Below are 16,773 nucleotides of genomic sequence, written 5' to 3'. Positions count from 1 at the left end.
GATAGTAAACTTTGAATTACCGTTCAATTTAACACTTATTTTTTTACTTTCTGGGTCTGTGCGATAGCAAATGTCATATCATTTTTTATGCCAAATACCTACATAGCTATGAAAATGACTGTGGGCTCACACTTGTTATTTTATATTTTTAAGTGTAGCGACAGTGAAAACAGCACATTATAGGTAAACAGTGCTCTTATTTTACATTCCACAGATCAGAAGACAGAGCTCTGGCCACGTTCAGGTGTTTAGACAGAAATCTCTTATTGTGTTTATAGACGGTTGCGTCCCCTCTCAAACAAGCACTTGCCCGGTCGGGCAACCTGAAAGCAAACTCCACTTGCCCGCAAGTTTTATTTACCTGCCAGGGGCAGGTGGGCAACCCTTAGTGTCAATGCCTGCCTGCTGGTAGAGATGGAAAACTACAGCAACACACACACACACACACACACACACACACACACACACACACACACACACACACACACACACACACACACACACACACACACACACACACACACACACACACACACACACACACACACACACACACACACACACACACACACACACAGTACCAGTGCACAGACTTCTACTATTGACCACTAGGAGCTGACCAGTACAACTAGAGCCTTCTACTGCTGACCACTGAGAGCTGACCAGTACAACCACAGCCTTCTTACTGCTGACCACTGGGAGCTGACCAGTACAACCACAGTCTTCTACTGTTGACCACTGGGAGCTGACCAGTACTATCAGTCTTCTACTGTTCAAACACAACACAAAAGGTCTCTTAGAGTGAATTACACCGACAGCAGGCGTAAATTAGAGCTCAGATGGATTATGGTTAATAAAGAGACATTGCCAAGTGCTTCTCACATCTACTCAGAATTAGAGCCATTTGCTGTTAATTAAAACGTTGTACTTTTTATGATAAGTATTTAAGCTTTATGTTTCCTTTATGTCCTCAAATCACCGTTAAGACACGTCTATGGGATCATATTTCACACTTATATGGTCGGTCGTAACTGCGTTTATAGGCATTCCTGTTCTATAGACCCTCACTAACCAGCAAGGTGGTGCGGGTGAGCAGAGAAAATGCCCTCCGACGGGAGGAGATGGGTTTAAAGTCCTTGTCCACGTGTCCCAAGGTGTGGTTTAAAATCCTCTCATCATCTCTGTTCAATAAATGTCCATACATGTCAATATTTTTTCTATCCCCCAAAAATATAGCTAAAGGTACCTTTTTCTTTGCTGTATCTTTGCCTTCGTTTAGTATTCCATATCCTATGAATTATGCATTCTTTTGATGCTCCAGAATGTGGGTAATCCAAGTGTATGCACGCCACAACAAGCCAGTGACTTCTTTGTTGACTAGACGCACGGCGGCTTTCAGGGTAGCGCTTGTTTTGTTTTGTTTCACTCAACGTCCATGCATACTTCCTCGTTCATTTAGTAAGGCTCTGACTGGCGAGCGGTGTGTGATGTCACACCTCATCTGAGAGAATCTGCCAATCCAGAACAGGATCCTGGAAACTTTAACTTAACCCATTCAGACCTGGGGCCGCTTCTAAAAAAAATCTAAATCCTAACCGTTTTTCGGAAAAAAATATAAAGAAATATTTTCACGATTTTTCAAAAATAGCAGATCTACAAGCTCGTAGCACGGCACTCTGTGCCGCGCTATGAGCTTGTATATCTGCTATTTTTGAATAGCCAAAGAAACCTAAAGTGACACAGATGTGTTCCAGGTCTAAATGGGTTAAGGGAAGGAGACAAAACAGTCTAAAAAGGTGATGCATGTCTTGTTAATCTGCCCATTTACAACACATAAGACTAAAGGTCTTTTCAAAAGGGAAGCGACTGATGCGCCTACTAATTCATTTAAAATGATATGCGAGCTTTCAGGTAGGGAGGCACATGCCAGCGGCCGTGGGTCTCGTTCGTGCCCATCTCACGAGTTGAATTGTATTGAACTTTTTTCTACACACCTCACAGAAATCCGTCTATTCCCTGCGGATCCAAGAGTGCATGAAGGCTTAGTGTTGCTCCGTGTGTGAAGACCTAAGACCTAGAGGCTGTGCTGAACTACTTAAAACTAAAATCCTATAAACTTTGTCGAGTCCTCCGGGGGTCTATAGTAGGCCCCCTCCTTTTTTCCCCATGGTACACCAAATATCTTCGCGGAAAATAGCCAATTTTCAAGCTCACTTGTAGATCCACTGAAGGAGAACAAAATGTGCAGGATTCAACCTGCAATCTGCCTATTACAGAGTGAATATCTTGTGTACAAAGTTGACATATTGGCCTGAAGGTGGTGCTACAGGAAAGGTCATAGGGTCCCTCAAGTGGTTAGGGTTCATCCACCACGTGCCAGGCAAGATGTGTTGTTTGGGACCAACATGTTGAACATATCCATCATCAGAGCTCCACTGCCAGCAGGCCTAAGGAGCCTGCATTCCATTTTGAGGGTTTTCTGACTCCGATCACGATCATGTATACTGGGCATTGGCTTCTGGATACCCGTAAGGGTCCATTTGGTTCCATTTTCACTCTCAAAGTTACAGAGCCGTGACTCCTCAAGGACCCCTGGGGGTCCCCGGACCCCACTTTGAGAACTACTGCCTTTACAGGATCTACACGGTACCGAAGCCAAGTGACGCTGTAGACACGTATTCATTATCACAGACAAAGACAGAAATGTCTTTAACCACTGCCTTTCCCCGCTCGTTTCATAGATTCAATTATTTTTTCTTCAATGTATTAAAAGTCCTATTAGGGACAAGAATGTGTGGAAAACCTGTACGTTTTCATTTCTTTTTTTCACCCCTAAGCAAGCATGCAGCTTCCACAGCCTGTTGCTATGGCAACTACATCAGCACTGCCTGGAACTTCAAAGGCAGTCTCGGGAATTACAACAGGAGAGAGAGAGAGAGACAGAGAGAGAGAGGGGAGTTGAGAGGGGGAGTGTTTTGTTGTGTTGTATGTTTGTGTCCGTTTGGTGTTTTGTGGAGTTAGGTACGTCGAGCTGTGTCTTACAGGCAGACTGGAGAGACTCTCTTGCTGATTGAGAGGCAGTTCCTCATGGTTTGGTTTCCCAGGAGTCATAGCTGACTGACCCCTGCTCCCATAACCCTCCTGGGGTACATCCTAAGACAGTGGTTCTCAAACCTTTTCATGTCAAGGACCCCCAAAATGTATATGTATCTGGCCGCGGACCCCCATCTCAAATATTTTGTTCCAGGGACCCCCAGAAGCAAAGATTAGAGCAACAAATGTTCGCTTAAAAATATATATATTCAAAGGTTTGCACAGATTTTCACGATTTTTCAAAAATAGCAGATCTACAAGCTCATAGCGCGGCACTCGGTGCCGCGCTATGAGCTTGTAGATCTGCTATTTTTGAATAGCCCAAAGTATAAAAGGTCATCATTTTTGTGGTGCTATATTAACACATTTTGCTGGGTACCCCCTGGAACCCCCTCAAGTACCCCTGGGGGTCCCCGGACCCCACTTTGAGAACCAAAGTCCTAAGAAAAGACAACACAAGACAAGACACGACACAACAAGACGAGACGAGACGCAACAAGACGACATGATGTGACACAACAAGACGAGACACAGTACATGACATGTCATGTCATGTCATGTCAGGTCATGTCATGAAATGACAAGACAAGACATGCCATGGCACGACAACAACATGACACAAGACGAGATAAGACACGAAAAGAGATGACATGACATGACACGACGAGACAAGACACAACACGACAAGACGAGACACAACACGACACGAAACAACAAGAGAGAAGCAAAGGGGAGAAGATGAGATAAGATGAAGAGAAGAGGAGAGAAGAGAAGAGGAGAAGAGAAGATGAGAGAAGATGAGAGAAGATGAGAGAAGAGAAGAGAAGAGAAGAGAGAACTAGAGAAAATGGTCCGGACACGGATAGATCTAAGCCATAGTTGTTGTTTGTGAAAACGGCATCGTCAGCGTCACATCAACATTAATAACCCATTTAGACCTGAGGCCTTAAATCTAAAAATTAGTTCTGAATCCTAACATTTTGAAAAAAAATATAAAAATATTTTGTCCTCGATTTTTCCAAAAATAGCAGATCTACAAGCTCATGGCGCGGCACTCGGTGCCGCGCCATGAGCTTGTATATCTGCTATTTTTGAATAGCCAAAGAAATCTTAAGTGACACAGACGCGCTCCAGGTCTTAATGGGCTAAGCTAACGCTAGTGGAGCACACAGTAAAGACTGACTGATACACAGCCACAGCCACACACAGAACACCGTGTTCTCAAACACCCAAGAAATTCAGGATGATAGTTCTGGGAACGGGTGTGAGGCGAGCACCACACACATGATTCATTCATGCGTTCATTTTAGAATGTCGGCCGAAGGTCTATATCGATAACGTCTGTATTCATATCGGCCTTCCCGGAGAACAGGAAGGCCGATATGAATACACTGTAGGTCAACAACGATTCTATACCAGCAGAATGAAACCGTCTCCGCAGCACTATGGCGCTGCTTCTGAAAAAGCATTATAGTGCTGAAAAGACAGCTTAACCCTTTAAATGCTTAACTCATGTTTAGATTTGAGCTAAAAAGCATTATTTTACACTTTTGGCTATTAAAAAATAGCAGATGTACAAGCTCATAGCGCGGCACCGAGTGCCGCGCTACGAGCTTGTAGATCTGCTATTTTTGAAAAATCGTGAAAATGTGTGCAAATCTTTGAATATATATATTTTTAAAGCAAACATTTTTAGGGGGGTCCCTGGAACAAAATATTTTGATGGGGGTCCGCGGCCAAATACATATCATTTTTGGGGGTCCTTGACATGAAAAAGATTGAGAACCACTGATATAGAAACATACGTTTTTCAGAAAACTGTTGAGATTTAGGAGACATGTAGAATCGGCTTCAGGTCTCAATGGGTTAATAAACCAATCAAAAATAAACACCAGCTAGCCAGCGCTAGTGGGTAGCTCAAGTGAGAGAAACTGCACATACTGTAGACAGCGCACACACACACACACACACACACACACACACCACACACACACACACACACCAAGTACAGGCACCTCTTCACACACAGTTTGAGGCCATCACTCAGATGATTTGTTTTCACACGGCGTGTTGAGTGTCACTCATTTGCGAGAGAGAGAGTATACTCCACTGCCAAGTAGAGAGAGAACGGTGACAGCTGGGGTCACAGTTAGGTCACTGCGCCGTTCATACAATCTTCCCACAATAACATCAACATCGCCGCCATCATCATCATCATCATCATCAACGCTGACAGCTGCTCTCAAACGCCATGAGTTCTTCTCATCTCAACTCTTCCTAGTACTATATTACTACATGATCGCCTAAATCGCAATTATTTGAGATGATTGCAATTATTTTACATAATTGTCATAATCGTTTCCATGTTGAAAAATGTTGATACATTTTCTGCTATAGAAATAACAGAAATATAAGATCTACAAGCTTACAACGTGTCACGCGTAAGCTTGCAGATCAGCCATTTGCCATTTTCTTTTCATTAATAAATATGTCAGTCATTTCTTTGTATACAAGTTATTTGTTATATCTGCCCTTTGCAATGTTTGATTACGAAGCCTAAAAAGGCAAACAGATTTTTTTTTATCGATATGTTCCAGTGTTCAATGCCAGCAAACAAAATTGTTAATCAAAATTATTTGTATGACAATTGATCAACTTAAATTTTGTCCAGCCCAACTCTTCCTAGTGCTACCGTCTGTCTGGACACTATTGCCTGGGGCCCTATTTTGGGCATGTCAATACAGGCAATGTTTGTATAAGTGTTTAAGCCGTTTAGACAAAATACGGTCACTCGTCCCTCACATGATGTTTCTAAGATCACAGGAACACTTCTCTATGGAGTATGGACCCCCAGTGGTCCACAGTACTACTGGGTTTCATGGCCGACTCAGAACTGTCTTAGCAGAGTCAGGTTCACAAAAGTACCCGATCTACACGCTCACAACTCATCGCAATGCAGTGCTTGTAGATATTATGCTATTTTTGCTTATTTTTTTAAACTTCTTGAGCCTGTCCCTTAACTCATTTTCTGCCAATAACGCATATATGCGTTCTTTAGAATCCATCACTTGCCTGCCAATAACGCATATATGCGTTTTTAGAAAAAATAACATGTCATTTTTTAATTTTTTTTGACCCAAGGAGATATGATTTTTTGAAGATCTAGACTCCTATCACCTTCCTTGTTAACTTAAAACTTAAAAATTCTGTATCTCGGCTCCTGAGTACTTTTTTTAATTTCAATGAGAAATCTCTGACAGAAAACTGCAAAAAATCTGAAATAATTCAGGCAGGTTAAGTGTTAAACCACTGTTTCTCATTAGTAGACTCTCAGAGTTAAACACTGAAGATTTTACAGTGTAGATTTGGGTACCAGAGGAAAGCAAATATATCAAATGGGGGGGGGGGGTCCTTGGCCTAATATATATATCACATTGGGGGGCGATCCTTGAAATGAAAAAGGTTTAGAAGAACCACTGCCTTAATGTGTGTGTGAGTGGATGAGGAAGAAGAACTCAGCGAGGAGGCCTGTGCAGGCCGAGAGGAAACGCATCATAGAGAAAGTATGCAGGCTGTGATAGGCCAACTCCACCCACACACACACACACACACAGCTCCAGATGGGAGCGAGATCTGGGAGATCTGCACAGAAACACACACACACACAACTCCTATTCGCTCTCCATCAAGAGTTCTGTCGCTCTATATACAAAAGGTTCTCAAACTTTTTCATGTCACCACCAAAATTGCATTTGGCCGCGGACCCCCCCGTCAGACAATATTTTGTACCAGGGACCGCCATTCAAGATTTGTGTTGCCGTTCAAATGTTTCCAAATATAACAAAAACTATTCTACATTCTTTCAAGTTGTTTTTAGAAAATGGCAGCTCAGCTCTACAAGCTCATTTTCTCCCTGGCTAGAACATGTATAATGTAATTGAAAAAGACAAAGCTGGCAGTCTATAAGACGGTCTATATATATATAACCGAAAATAGCCTATCTACAAGCTGGCAACATGCTTCCATATACAGTAGAAGACACGCTGGCTTCTGTGGGATCCAAATGACTGAAATCAGTCGTGGCGACTGAGAACTTTAATGCATTCGATCATGGGAGTCAACAGCGCTCAGATCAGGCTGAAACACAATGGTAGAAGTACATTTTTTTTAACCCAATAAGACAAAAAATAAGAGGAAAAAAAGCAGATATTATACTATCTCCAATTTTTTCTTAAATCGTGAAAATGTGTGGAAAGCGAACATTTGCAACTCAAATCTTTGCTTCTGGGTGTCACTGGAATTAATGACATTATCCATGGGCATTACGAAGCTAATGTAAACTACAACCCGTCTCTTCCAGAAAATGTTAATACCCTGAAATTGAAGCCATCAACAACAACAACAAAAAAAAACGTGTCAATATAATATTGATTTGTTGCCCAACCCTAGGAACGGCGAAGGCTCTTTTTTCAACCACAAGATACTGTGTGTCCTGTGAAAAATGTCCTTGAGCAAGGCATAGTACCAACCCTACCCAGCCCCCCCACCCCCCCCCCCTCAATCTCATTTCTCACATCACATCACACACATTAAATATAAGACCAGAATCTCCAAACGAGGGTGTTTCATTACACCTCCTGTCAGGGACAAGGATGGTAGGAGGACACAAGAGATAGAAAATGAAAATGTTTCTCTCCATCAGTCTTGGTGAGAAAATGAGAACAGGAGAGTAGAGGAGAATGGGGAATAAACAGGAGCCTCTCATATATTACAGATATATTACTTTGCCTAGTCCACAGAGACGTACCCACGGTCACATTTCCTCTCTGTGTGCACACACACACACACACACACACACACACACACACACACACACACACACACACACACACACACACACACACACACACACACACACACACACACACACACACACACACACACACACACACACACACACACACACACACACACACACACACACACACACACACACACACACACACACACATCTTATATATATATTTAGGGATGAGGGTGGGAACACCGAAACTTTAACATAACTCATATACTGTGAATAATATACAGTAAGTGCAAATTGTATATAATTTTAACCCATTAAGACCTGGAACTGTGTCATTTTTAGATTTGAGCTAAAAAGCATTATTTTACACTTTGGGCTATTCAAAAATAGCAGATATACAAGCTCATAGCGTGGCACCGAGTGCCCCTTGCAAAAAAAAACATTTTTCAGATGGGGGACCAAATATGTATCAATTTGGGGGTCCTTGGCATTTGTAGAATCGGCCTCAGGTCTTAATGGGTTAAAATAGCAAGAAGTCCATCAGTTGGACAGTTCCCGAGATATCTGGGACACACACACACACACAGAGACAGCTACACAGAGATGCTGCGCATTTATACTTAGATAGATAGATAGATAGATAGATAGATAGATAGATAGATAGGGCACTACATGAGTGGAGAGACGATATCATTATTTCAATCCCCACAACAAGGTGCCCTTGAGCCAGACACTGACCCTCCCTCACTGCCTATATACTGTGGCTGGTGCTGCTTTCCTGCACTGCATAATAGTTCATGTAAACACATGAGGGTTCTCCTTCATTCTAGTGCAAGACAAATGACTTGACACAAACTTAGCCACAAACACACACACACTTTCTGAACTACACAAAAACAGCCATCTACAGTATCTATGCAAGGACGCCCACTCTCTCTCTCTCACACACATTATACACCTGTTTGTATGACTATATTATATATATAGCAATTTTGTAAATGCCAATTTCTACAACTGCTTTTGCCATTTTAGACCCCAAACCTAAGGCTCGAGTTATACTTAATTGCGCATGGAAAACAGCAGATCTATAAGCTCACAACGGTTTGCACTGTGACGTGTTGTGAGGTTGTAGATCTGTTATTTTTGGTGCATGACACTGTCAACCAAGTGTGTGTGTGTGTGTGTGTGCGCGCGCGTGTGTGCGTGTATATATATATATATATATATATATATATATATATATATATATATATATATATATATATATATATATATATATATATATATATATATATATATATATTATTAACAATAAGTATCTATCATAATTATACTATGATTGTGGGGACCTCACACACACAAACACACGTAGAATTTGAGTCAGTAAACAGGCTGTTATTCTGGCATTCATTCTTTATGAGGCAGAGGAGACTTCTGGGAGGAGAAGATGCTGCCGATAGCAACTTTTCATCTGCACAGCTCTCACTTCCTCTACCATCACTTCCCCTCTCCGTCCGGCTGTACTTTCCCCTGGTGTTGTTGTTAATAAAAACACCCACAATGACTGCTTCATAAAAAAACTAAATAAAAACATATATACTGTATATTCTACAAGTGTCTTTTTTGGAAAAAAACGTATGTCCTCTTATATGTATGTGCCCCCCCCCCCCCCCCCCCATTTCAAAATATTTTGTAATAGGGAGACGGAGGAGCAAAGATTTGAGTAAAAAATGTCCCTTTAAAAAATGTGCACAAATGTTGACAAATCTGCCATCACAAAAAAAAATGACCAGCGATATTAGTCTGGCCATGCCAGGCTAGTACCGAGGCACACTGGTGACAAGTGTAAGAATTACCAATTTCAGAGGCAAATTCAATACCCTATATAAGATATTGTTAAAGTTAGGGTAAGTGATTTACTTTGGTTAAAATAAGTGTTAAATAGCTCTATTTTCTGATAATACTCATTGCTATAGAGTGTTTGTTCAGTAAAATGAGTCTCCCATGTCTCTCCAGCTCTTTATTAAACAGAAAATGCATTTTCAGTCCTCTCTCCTGATTGGCTTCAATTTTGTCACCTACCTGAAAATGTACTATATTCTGTTTACTAAAGAGCTGGAGAGACCCCTGTGACCGAACAAACGCTCTGTAGCAATGATTACTATCAGAATATAGTACTTTAACCTTTTCAACAAAAAAAAATCACATACCCTACCTTCAACCACTTTCAACCTGGCATTCCAAAATAGGGAAGCCAGGGCAAAATTACATATCTACGCTAGCAATGTTAACCTTCCCCTGCCCTTGATAGTGATGTGTCGCTCATGATCGATTCGTTCAAAAGAACTAGTTCATTGCCGTGATCAAGCTTGTTCACTTTCTGAAACTGTTAGGTTCACGCGAGACGTTAAAAAAAACGCTCCCGCGATGGTGTTCTACACACATTATAAAACATACATTAACCACTTTAGCCCTATTTTATACCTAGCCTACAGAGTTCAGGTTTTATGATAATCCGCCCAGCCTTTGCAGTTATTTTGCTTACAGACAAACAAACAAACGGAATGGGGAAATAACATAATCCCCATCCGGAGTTGGATGGGAATGACTAAACATTAAACAGAAAGGAACCAAAACAAAATGAATGACCATTCCATTCCACATTGAAATAAAATAAATAAAACTATCCAGTAGCTTTAATGGAGAGGGCTGGCAGAGATGATGGTGATAAGTCTTGACTTTAATCAGCAGAGCTCTCTCCACTTCCTCACACGACTACTTCCTTCTGGTTTCATGTAGTTTTCTACTTATCTCCAAAAGCAAAACCACGGTAAGCCCAGTCAGAGTTAAGGGTTAGAGTTAGGGTTTACAACCACAGCCAGGCTTCCCCCGTTGTCCATTTCAGTGGTTTCCAAACGGTGTGCCGCGCCACAAGTCCAGCTGTGCCTTTTTTTGACAACCACTTTCAACCTGGCGTCACTATTTTGGCCATGTCATCATAGGCAAAAAAAAGTATATTGACTTTTTTGGTCACAAATTTAACTAGAAAATGTGCTCCTCGGAGCACAGGTCTCCGCCAGTACTGTTCCTGATTAATCCTGTCTTACCTCACTTCAAAAGATATAAATGATCTTTTGAAGTGACAACCCTATTTATAGGTCTCTATTTCATCATGCGTCTCGCTAGCCAATCAAAGCACACCCTTTCAACATATTGTCACGTGTCACGTGAAGCTTGACCAATGTTAGCTTGGTGGACACACGGAAGGACAAGAACGAAAACATAGTCTCCTGGCGGAGACAATAAAAATCACACCCTGTGTGAAGGTAGCGGCGCCTTTGATACATTTTGTCATCGGTGTTTATAATGTGTTTATAGCCATATGTCACGTGAAGCTTGACCAATCACTTTGTTGACGGGTCTGACCAATCAGAGCGTTGCCGGGTCTGACCAATCAGAGCGTTGACGGGTCTGACCAATCGGAGCGTTGACGGGTCTGACCAATCAGAGCGTTGACGGGTCTGACCAATCAGAGCGTTGACGGTGAACACGGACAAAGTCAGGTATAGAGCAGGATCCGCTCTATACCTTTAGGTATAGAGCGGCTAGCGCCGCTAAAAACAGTGAATATAGCTGATGTACAAACTCACAATGTGTCGTGTCTAGCTTATAAATTGGCTATTTTTGCTATGAATACATACGTGCTTTTATTTAGATTTTGAGTTGCCCACACAGGTGGACCTCGGGTACAAAACGTTTGAGGAGAACCACTGGTCTATGTGCTCAGCTCCCAGTTCCAAACAGTGGCTGTACTTGACAGCCTTCCACTTAACCAGAAGACAGTAGCATTAACAAGGTCAGCTCCCAGGTTCCAACAGCAGAAGACTAGTTGTACTGGTTAGCTCCCAGCTGTGTGTGTGTGTGTGTGTGTGTGTGTGTGTGTGTGTGTGTGTGTGTGTGTGTGTGTGTGTGTGTGTGTGTGTGTGTGTGTGTGTGTGTGTGTGTGTGTGTGTGTGTGTGTGTGTGCGTGCGTGCGTGCGTGCGTGCGTGCGTGCGTGCGTGTCGCAAGTTGCAGGGAAGCGTCACATAGCAGAGGGTTTGTTGTTGAAAAAGACATCAAGCCATAGGCTATTTTAGCACCATAGTAGCCGTCTGTTGGTGTCAGCTCTCAGGTGCATTCATTCTGAACTTTTTTCCACACCTTCCAATCGACTGATCTCCCAACTTCATTCAACTGCCAGTCTGTAGCAATCTGTAGTATTCGGTTTGGTGGAGAGCTACGTTCGGAACGATTTTTTTAAAACTACATCTTACGTCACGGGTACAGTTAAAGTGCTTGGTGTATTAGTGTTTTTGATTAATGCCTGCATTTTGGGAAGAAGTGTGGGTCTTTCTTACCTGCTGTGGTAGCGGGCGTGGCTGCATGTATGAGGGCTGGCTAGGGGCGGCGGTCTGTTGCTGAGTGGGGCTGAAGTAGGGAGGCTGCCCCTGCTGGCAGTAGCCAGACATCCCACCCTGTTGCTGCTGTTGCTGCTGTTGTTGTTGTTGTTGTTGCTGCTGCTGTTGCTGTTGCTGTTGCTGCGAGTACTGGGAGGACATCTGGACAACAGGGAAGACAGGACGATTACCAGTGTTGCCATGTCTGCTTATTAGTTATCATAAGTGACTTTGGGCTTGTTTTTATGTAAAGTTGCTTGTAAATTATTGGTAGTTGCGTTTTTTTTTTGGCTTGTTTGTAAAGTGTAGTTGCTCATTTGGGTTTGTTTCCTAATGTTGTTTAAACATGTGTATTTGTCCACAGACCCATCCATCTAAAAATATGATGTGCCAGGGACACCTGTACAAGACTTTTCTTGCTAACCTGTTGCATCGCAACGCATATTTTTTTTTAGCCCTTTTTCTCCCCAATTTAGTCGTTATGCCAATTGATTTCTCCCCACACACATTTCTGTGTCGTCACTGCTGTTGTATCCTTCTACCTCACCTGCCAGTGAGGAGCCCCCACCGGGAGGACGTAGAGCCTTCGTCCTACTCCTCCCGCCTAACACTTCAGTTTTCTCTTTATTTTTTCCACGTGCACTGCACACTATTCAAGTTTATTGAGGTATCTGTGCACTGCAGTGTGGGCGGTCATGGGGAAGACTGTCAATTAGTGACAGCCTGCCAACCAATTCTTGTGAATGACAGCCCCATAGCCCACATAAAAAATATAGTTTATTCATAAGCTGGTCCAGCCAGCTCTCATTGACTGCCATCAAATGTCCGGGTCCAGTTTGCCTCCCCAGTGCGTCTCTCTCTCTCTGGTGCATGCTATTGCGTAGAAAGTCTGTCCTAGTTCCTTATCCCATTAAGACCTGAAGACGATTCTACAAGTGTCTTCTAAATCCCCACAGTTTTCTGAAAAAACGTATGTTTCTATATCAGTGGTTCTCAAACTTTTTCATGTCGAGGACCCCCAAAATGATATGTATTTGGCTGCGGACCCCCGTCAAAATATCTTGTTCCAGGGACCCCCCAGAAGCAAAGATTTGAGTAAAAAATGTTCGCTTTAAAAAAATATATATATTCAAAGATTTGCACACATTTTCACGAATTTTCAAAAATAGCAGATCTACCAGCTCGTAGAGCGGCACTCGGTGCCGCGCTATGAGCTTGTATATCTGCTATTTTTGAATAGCCCAAAGTGCAAAATAATGCTTTTTAGCTCAAATCAAAAAATGACACAGTTCCAGGTCTTAATGGGTTAATATCCAACAAACCTATTACTTGTACTAAACAATTCCTCACCAGAAACATGTTTTGTACTTGTGCACACGTAACCTGGAATATAAAAGTACGGCCCCTGGGCCCCATTTATACTGTGTCCCCTTTTTTAACCAAATAACGGCCCTCCTCTTTTTTCTCCTCATTTCCTCTCTCCTCTGCCAAAGCACGCAGAGCTGGCATCGCTGATGCAATTCAAGTGTCCTCCAGCTGACTCCCCCCCCCCTCCTCTACCTCCAAATAAGAAAAAAGGTGAATAAAAGTGACTTGACGATGTAATAACGCCACACGGACCATCCTGGGTAACGGTTGTACCTGTCATGTAAATCTCAAAGCCACCTGTGTAGCATAACATTCTTGTCACAGTCATGTGTCTGACTCAGCACTGTCAGCTTGGATAAGGATGTGATGATGTGAGCCAACCGGCTGTAGTATATACAGTAGACCATTGGTTCTAAAAGTGGGGTCCGGGGACCCCCAGGGGTACTTGAGGGGGTTCCAGGGGGTCCCCAGCTAAATTATGGATAGGCACCAAATGGACCCTTATGGGTCTGTAACTCTGAAAGCGTACAAATGGAACCAAATGGACCCGTTCCATTTGTACACTCTCAGAGTTAAATTAACATTGATTTTACAATATAAAACGGGGTCCCAGAGATAGAGATGCCATTAAATGGGGTCCGCAGCCTAATGCATGTCAAACTGGGGGTCCTTGAAATTAAAATAGTTGAGAATCACTGCTAGAGCGCATAAATCTTCTCTTATGGGGGTCCCTGGCATCTTTTCAAATGGGGGTCCGCAGGATAATTAGTGTCAATTTGGGGGTCCTTGACATGAAAAGGTTTGAGAACCACTGCAGTAGACTACAGCCCAAAACCATGCCACGTTTTTGGGTCCAAGCCCGATTTTTGGACAGTACTAGACGAGCGATTGTTAACTTTTTACCAACATTTATTTTCCAATCAATTTGAAAAGCTTACATTTTATGACATTTCTATTTTATAACATTTAACTTGGAAGAAAACAAATTAAAAAAAGGCAACATACATTTTTGTATCTACGTTAACACATGATAAAAAAATGTATCTACATTGTGATCTATAAGTTCACAACACATCGCATTGTGGCACGTTGTGAGCTTGTATTTTTTGAAAAGGTTTGAAAATGTTCACCTAAAATGAGATGACAAAAAAAAAATCGGGACACATCAGCTGCATGATTGCCGATATCGTCAAAAAAGGCCAACTATGGCCATATCAGCCAATAGTGTATAAGAATAAAAATCTGCACACCAGTATTGCTGCTCCCAAATGCAATTTTACTTTAGTAACCTTTCGAGCTCTTCTTCAGATCTTCACACAAAAGCATAGACAGTCACTTTTATACATTTTTATATATCAGCCAAACCAATCTATTGGTTGGCCTTCATTACAGAGCTGGCTGTGGCCATCAACAGTGGCAGAACATTTCACGTTTACAAAATGTGCTTGGGGCCACTGTACCAAAACATTTGTTATGATGAAGATCCATTTTAAGGCATCCAGGCCAAAAAAAGCTTAAATAGCAATTGTGTGCTTCCATTCAACAACAAACAGGCACTGAAAAGATGCAGCTTTTCAGAACTGGAGTAAAAGTTACTAAAGTACCAAAGTGATTTTGGTGATCATTCTGAACAACCCCATCCTAGGCTAGTACACCTGCTGTAACACTGCAGCACCTTTGGTGTATATTAAAGCATTGGTTCTCAAAGTGGGGTCTGGGGACCCCCAGGGGTACTTGAGGGGGTTCCAGGGGGTCCCCAGCTAAATGATGGATAGGAACCAAATGGACCCTTATGGGTCTGTAACTCTGAGAGTGTACAAATGGAACCAAATGGACCCTAACCAGAGAGATAGAAATGCCATTAAATGGGGGTCTGTAGCGCTAATGCATGTAAAACTGGGGGGTCCTTGAAATTAAAATGGTTGAGAATCACTGCTAGAGCCGTAAAAATCTTCTCTTATGGGGGTCCCTGGCTTATCTTTTCAAATGGGGGTCCGCGGGCTAATAAGTGTCAATTTGGGGGTCCTTGACATGAAAAAGTTTGAGAACCACTGTATTAAAGTCTCATTGCCTTGCTCAAGGACAATTCAATTGGACAGATAGGGAACTTGAACCATTGAGCCAGAGTCTTCCAGATGGAGGAACAGTTCCCCTACTCATCCCTGCTGCACCATTTCGGCATCACACATCTTGTTTGTATATTGTATTGCCATTGTTTGTTAGCACAGTCTTGTGGAACTTGTAACATCACACCAACATTTCACTGCTTGTACCTGTGTGTGTAAGAGTGAGTGACAAATAAAACCTCTCTTGATTCTTGAGAAAATTAGCTGAACCAAGTCTAATTCCATTTGGGGAAACAAATGGCATGGACACATTTAACAAACAGCGATGCAAGTGTAGAGTTACATATTATACTTTCATGCAATATGTATTTTTAGTAAGTAAAACTTTGAGAGGAGTCAGGAATCAGTGCTGCTATCAGAATACCCCATTCTAGCAGGTATGTTTTTGTGTTAAGAGTTGCATGCGAGTGCCGTGTCTGTGTTGTATTTTTGTGTTTTCGAATGTTGCGTTACTGTGCAAGTGCTATACGAGTGTCCGCCTGCCCTCTGCAGAGCCCATTAAAACCCACAGTGGAACGAAGTCAAGTCTGGCTTACTGTGTCAACACAGACACAGCACGATCTGCACCAGGAATAGACCCGTCCAGGGATAGTCCTGCCCAGCCTGGCCTGGCAATGGCTTAGCGTTGCTTGGTATGACTCGCGGGCCTGACAGGCCTCAGCTGTGTCTCTGACAATAGCTCTGTTGTAATCACGGAGCAAGCGAAGCGCACTGCGATGGTTCGACGGTAGTAATTCACTGTTTCTTTCTAATTAGTAGAGTCTGACAGTACATTCCCCCTTTTTTTTACTTTGGGAGCATACAGAAGCAAAACACTGGTGTAGGGGTGTAACAGTTAATCGAACTAACCAATTATAAAAAAAAGAATCAAGTTGAAGAAAATAGATTTAAAAAAATAGTTGATTATAGAAAATCTATTTGATTTTTTTTATTGATTTGTTGATT

General features: G+C 42.3%; 1 protein-coding gene across 5 annotated transcripts in view; it reads right to left on the bottom strand.

The window, feature by feature from the left end:
* Window positions 1-16,773, bottom strand: part of arid1b (AT-rich interactive domain 1B) — a 91,966-nt gene that overhangs the window by 62,164 nt on the left and 13,029 nt on the right. For 4 of the 5 annotated variants that reach the window (XM_084081786.1, XM_084081788.1, XM_084081789.1 and 1 more), the window contains exon 3: window positions 12,296-12,496. In XM_084081786.1, the coding sequence (XP_083937912.1) occupies window positions 12,296-12,496 (201 nt within the window). Of the gene's footprint in view, window positions 1-12,295; window positions 12,500-16,773 lie in introns of all 5 variants that reach the window. The other variant, XM_084081787.1, reaches the window with a different exon arrangement.

This window comes from Gymnoscopelus microlampas, assembly GCF_963454915.1.
Source record: "Gymnoscopelus microlampas genome assembly, chromosome: 16".
NCBI lineage: Eukaryota > Metazoa > Chordata > Actinopteri > Myctophiformes > Myctophidae > Gymnoscopelus > Gymnoscopelus microlampas.
This window is presented reverse-complemented; position numbering and strand designations above follow the sequence as displayed.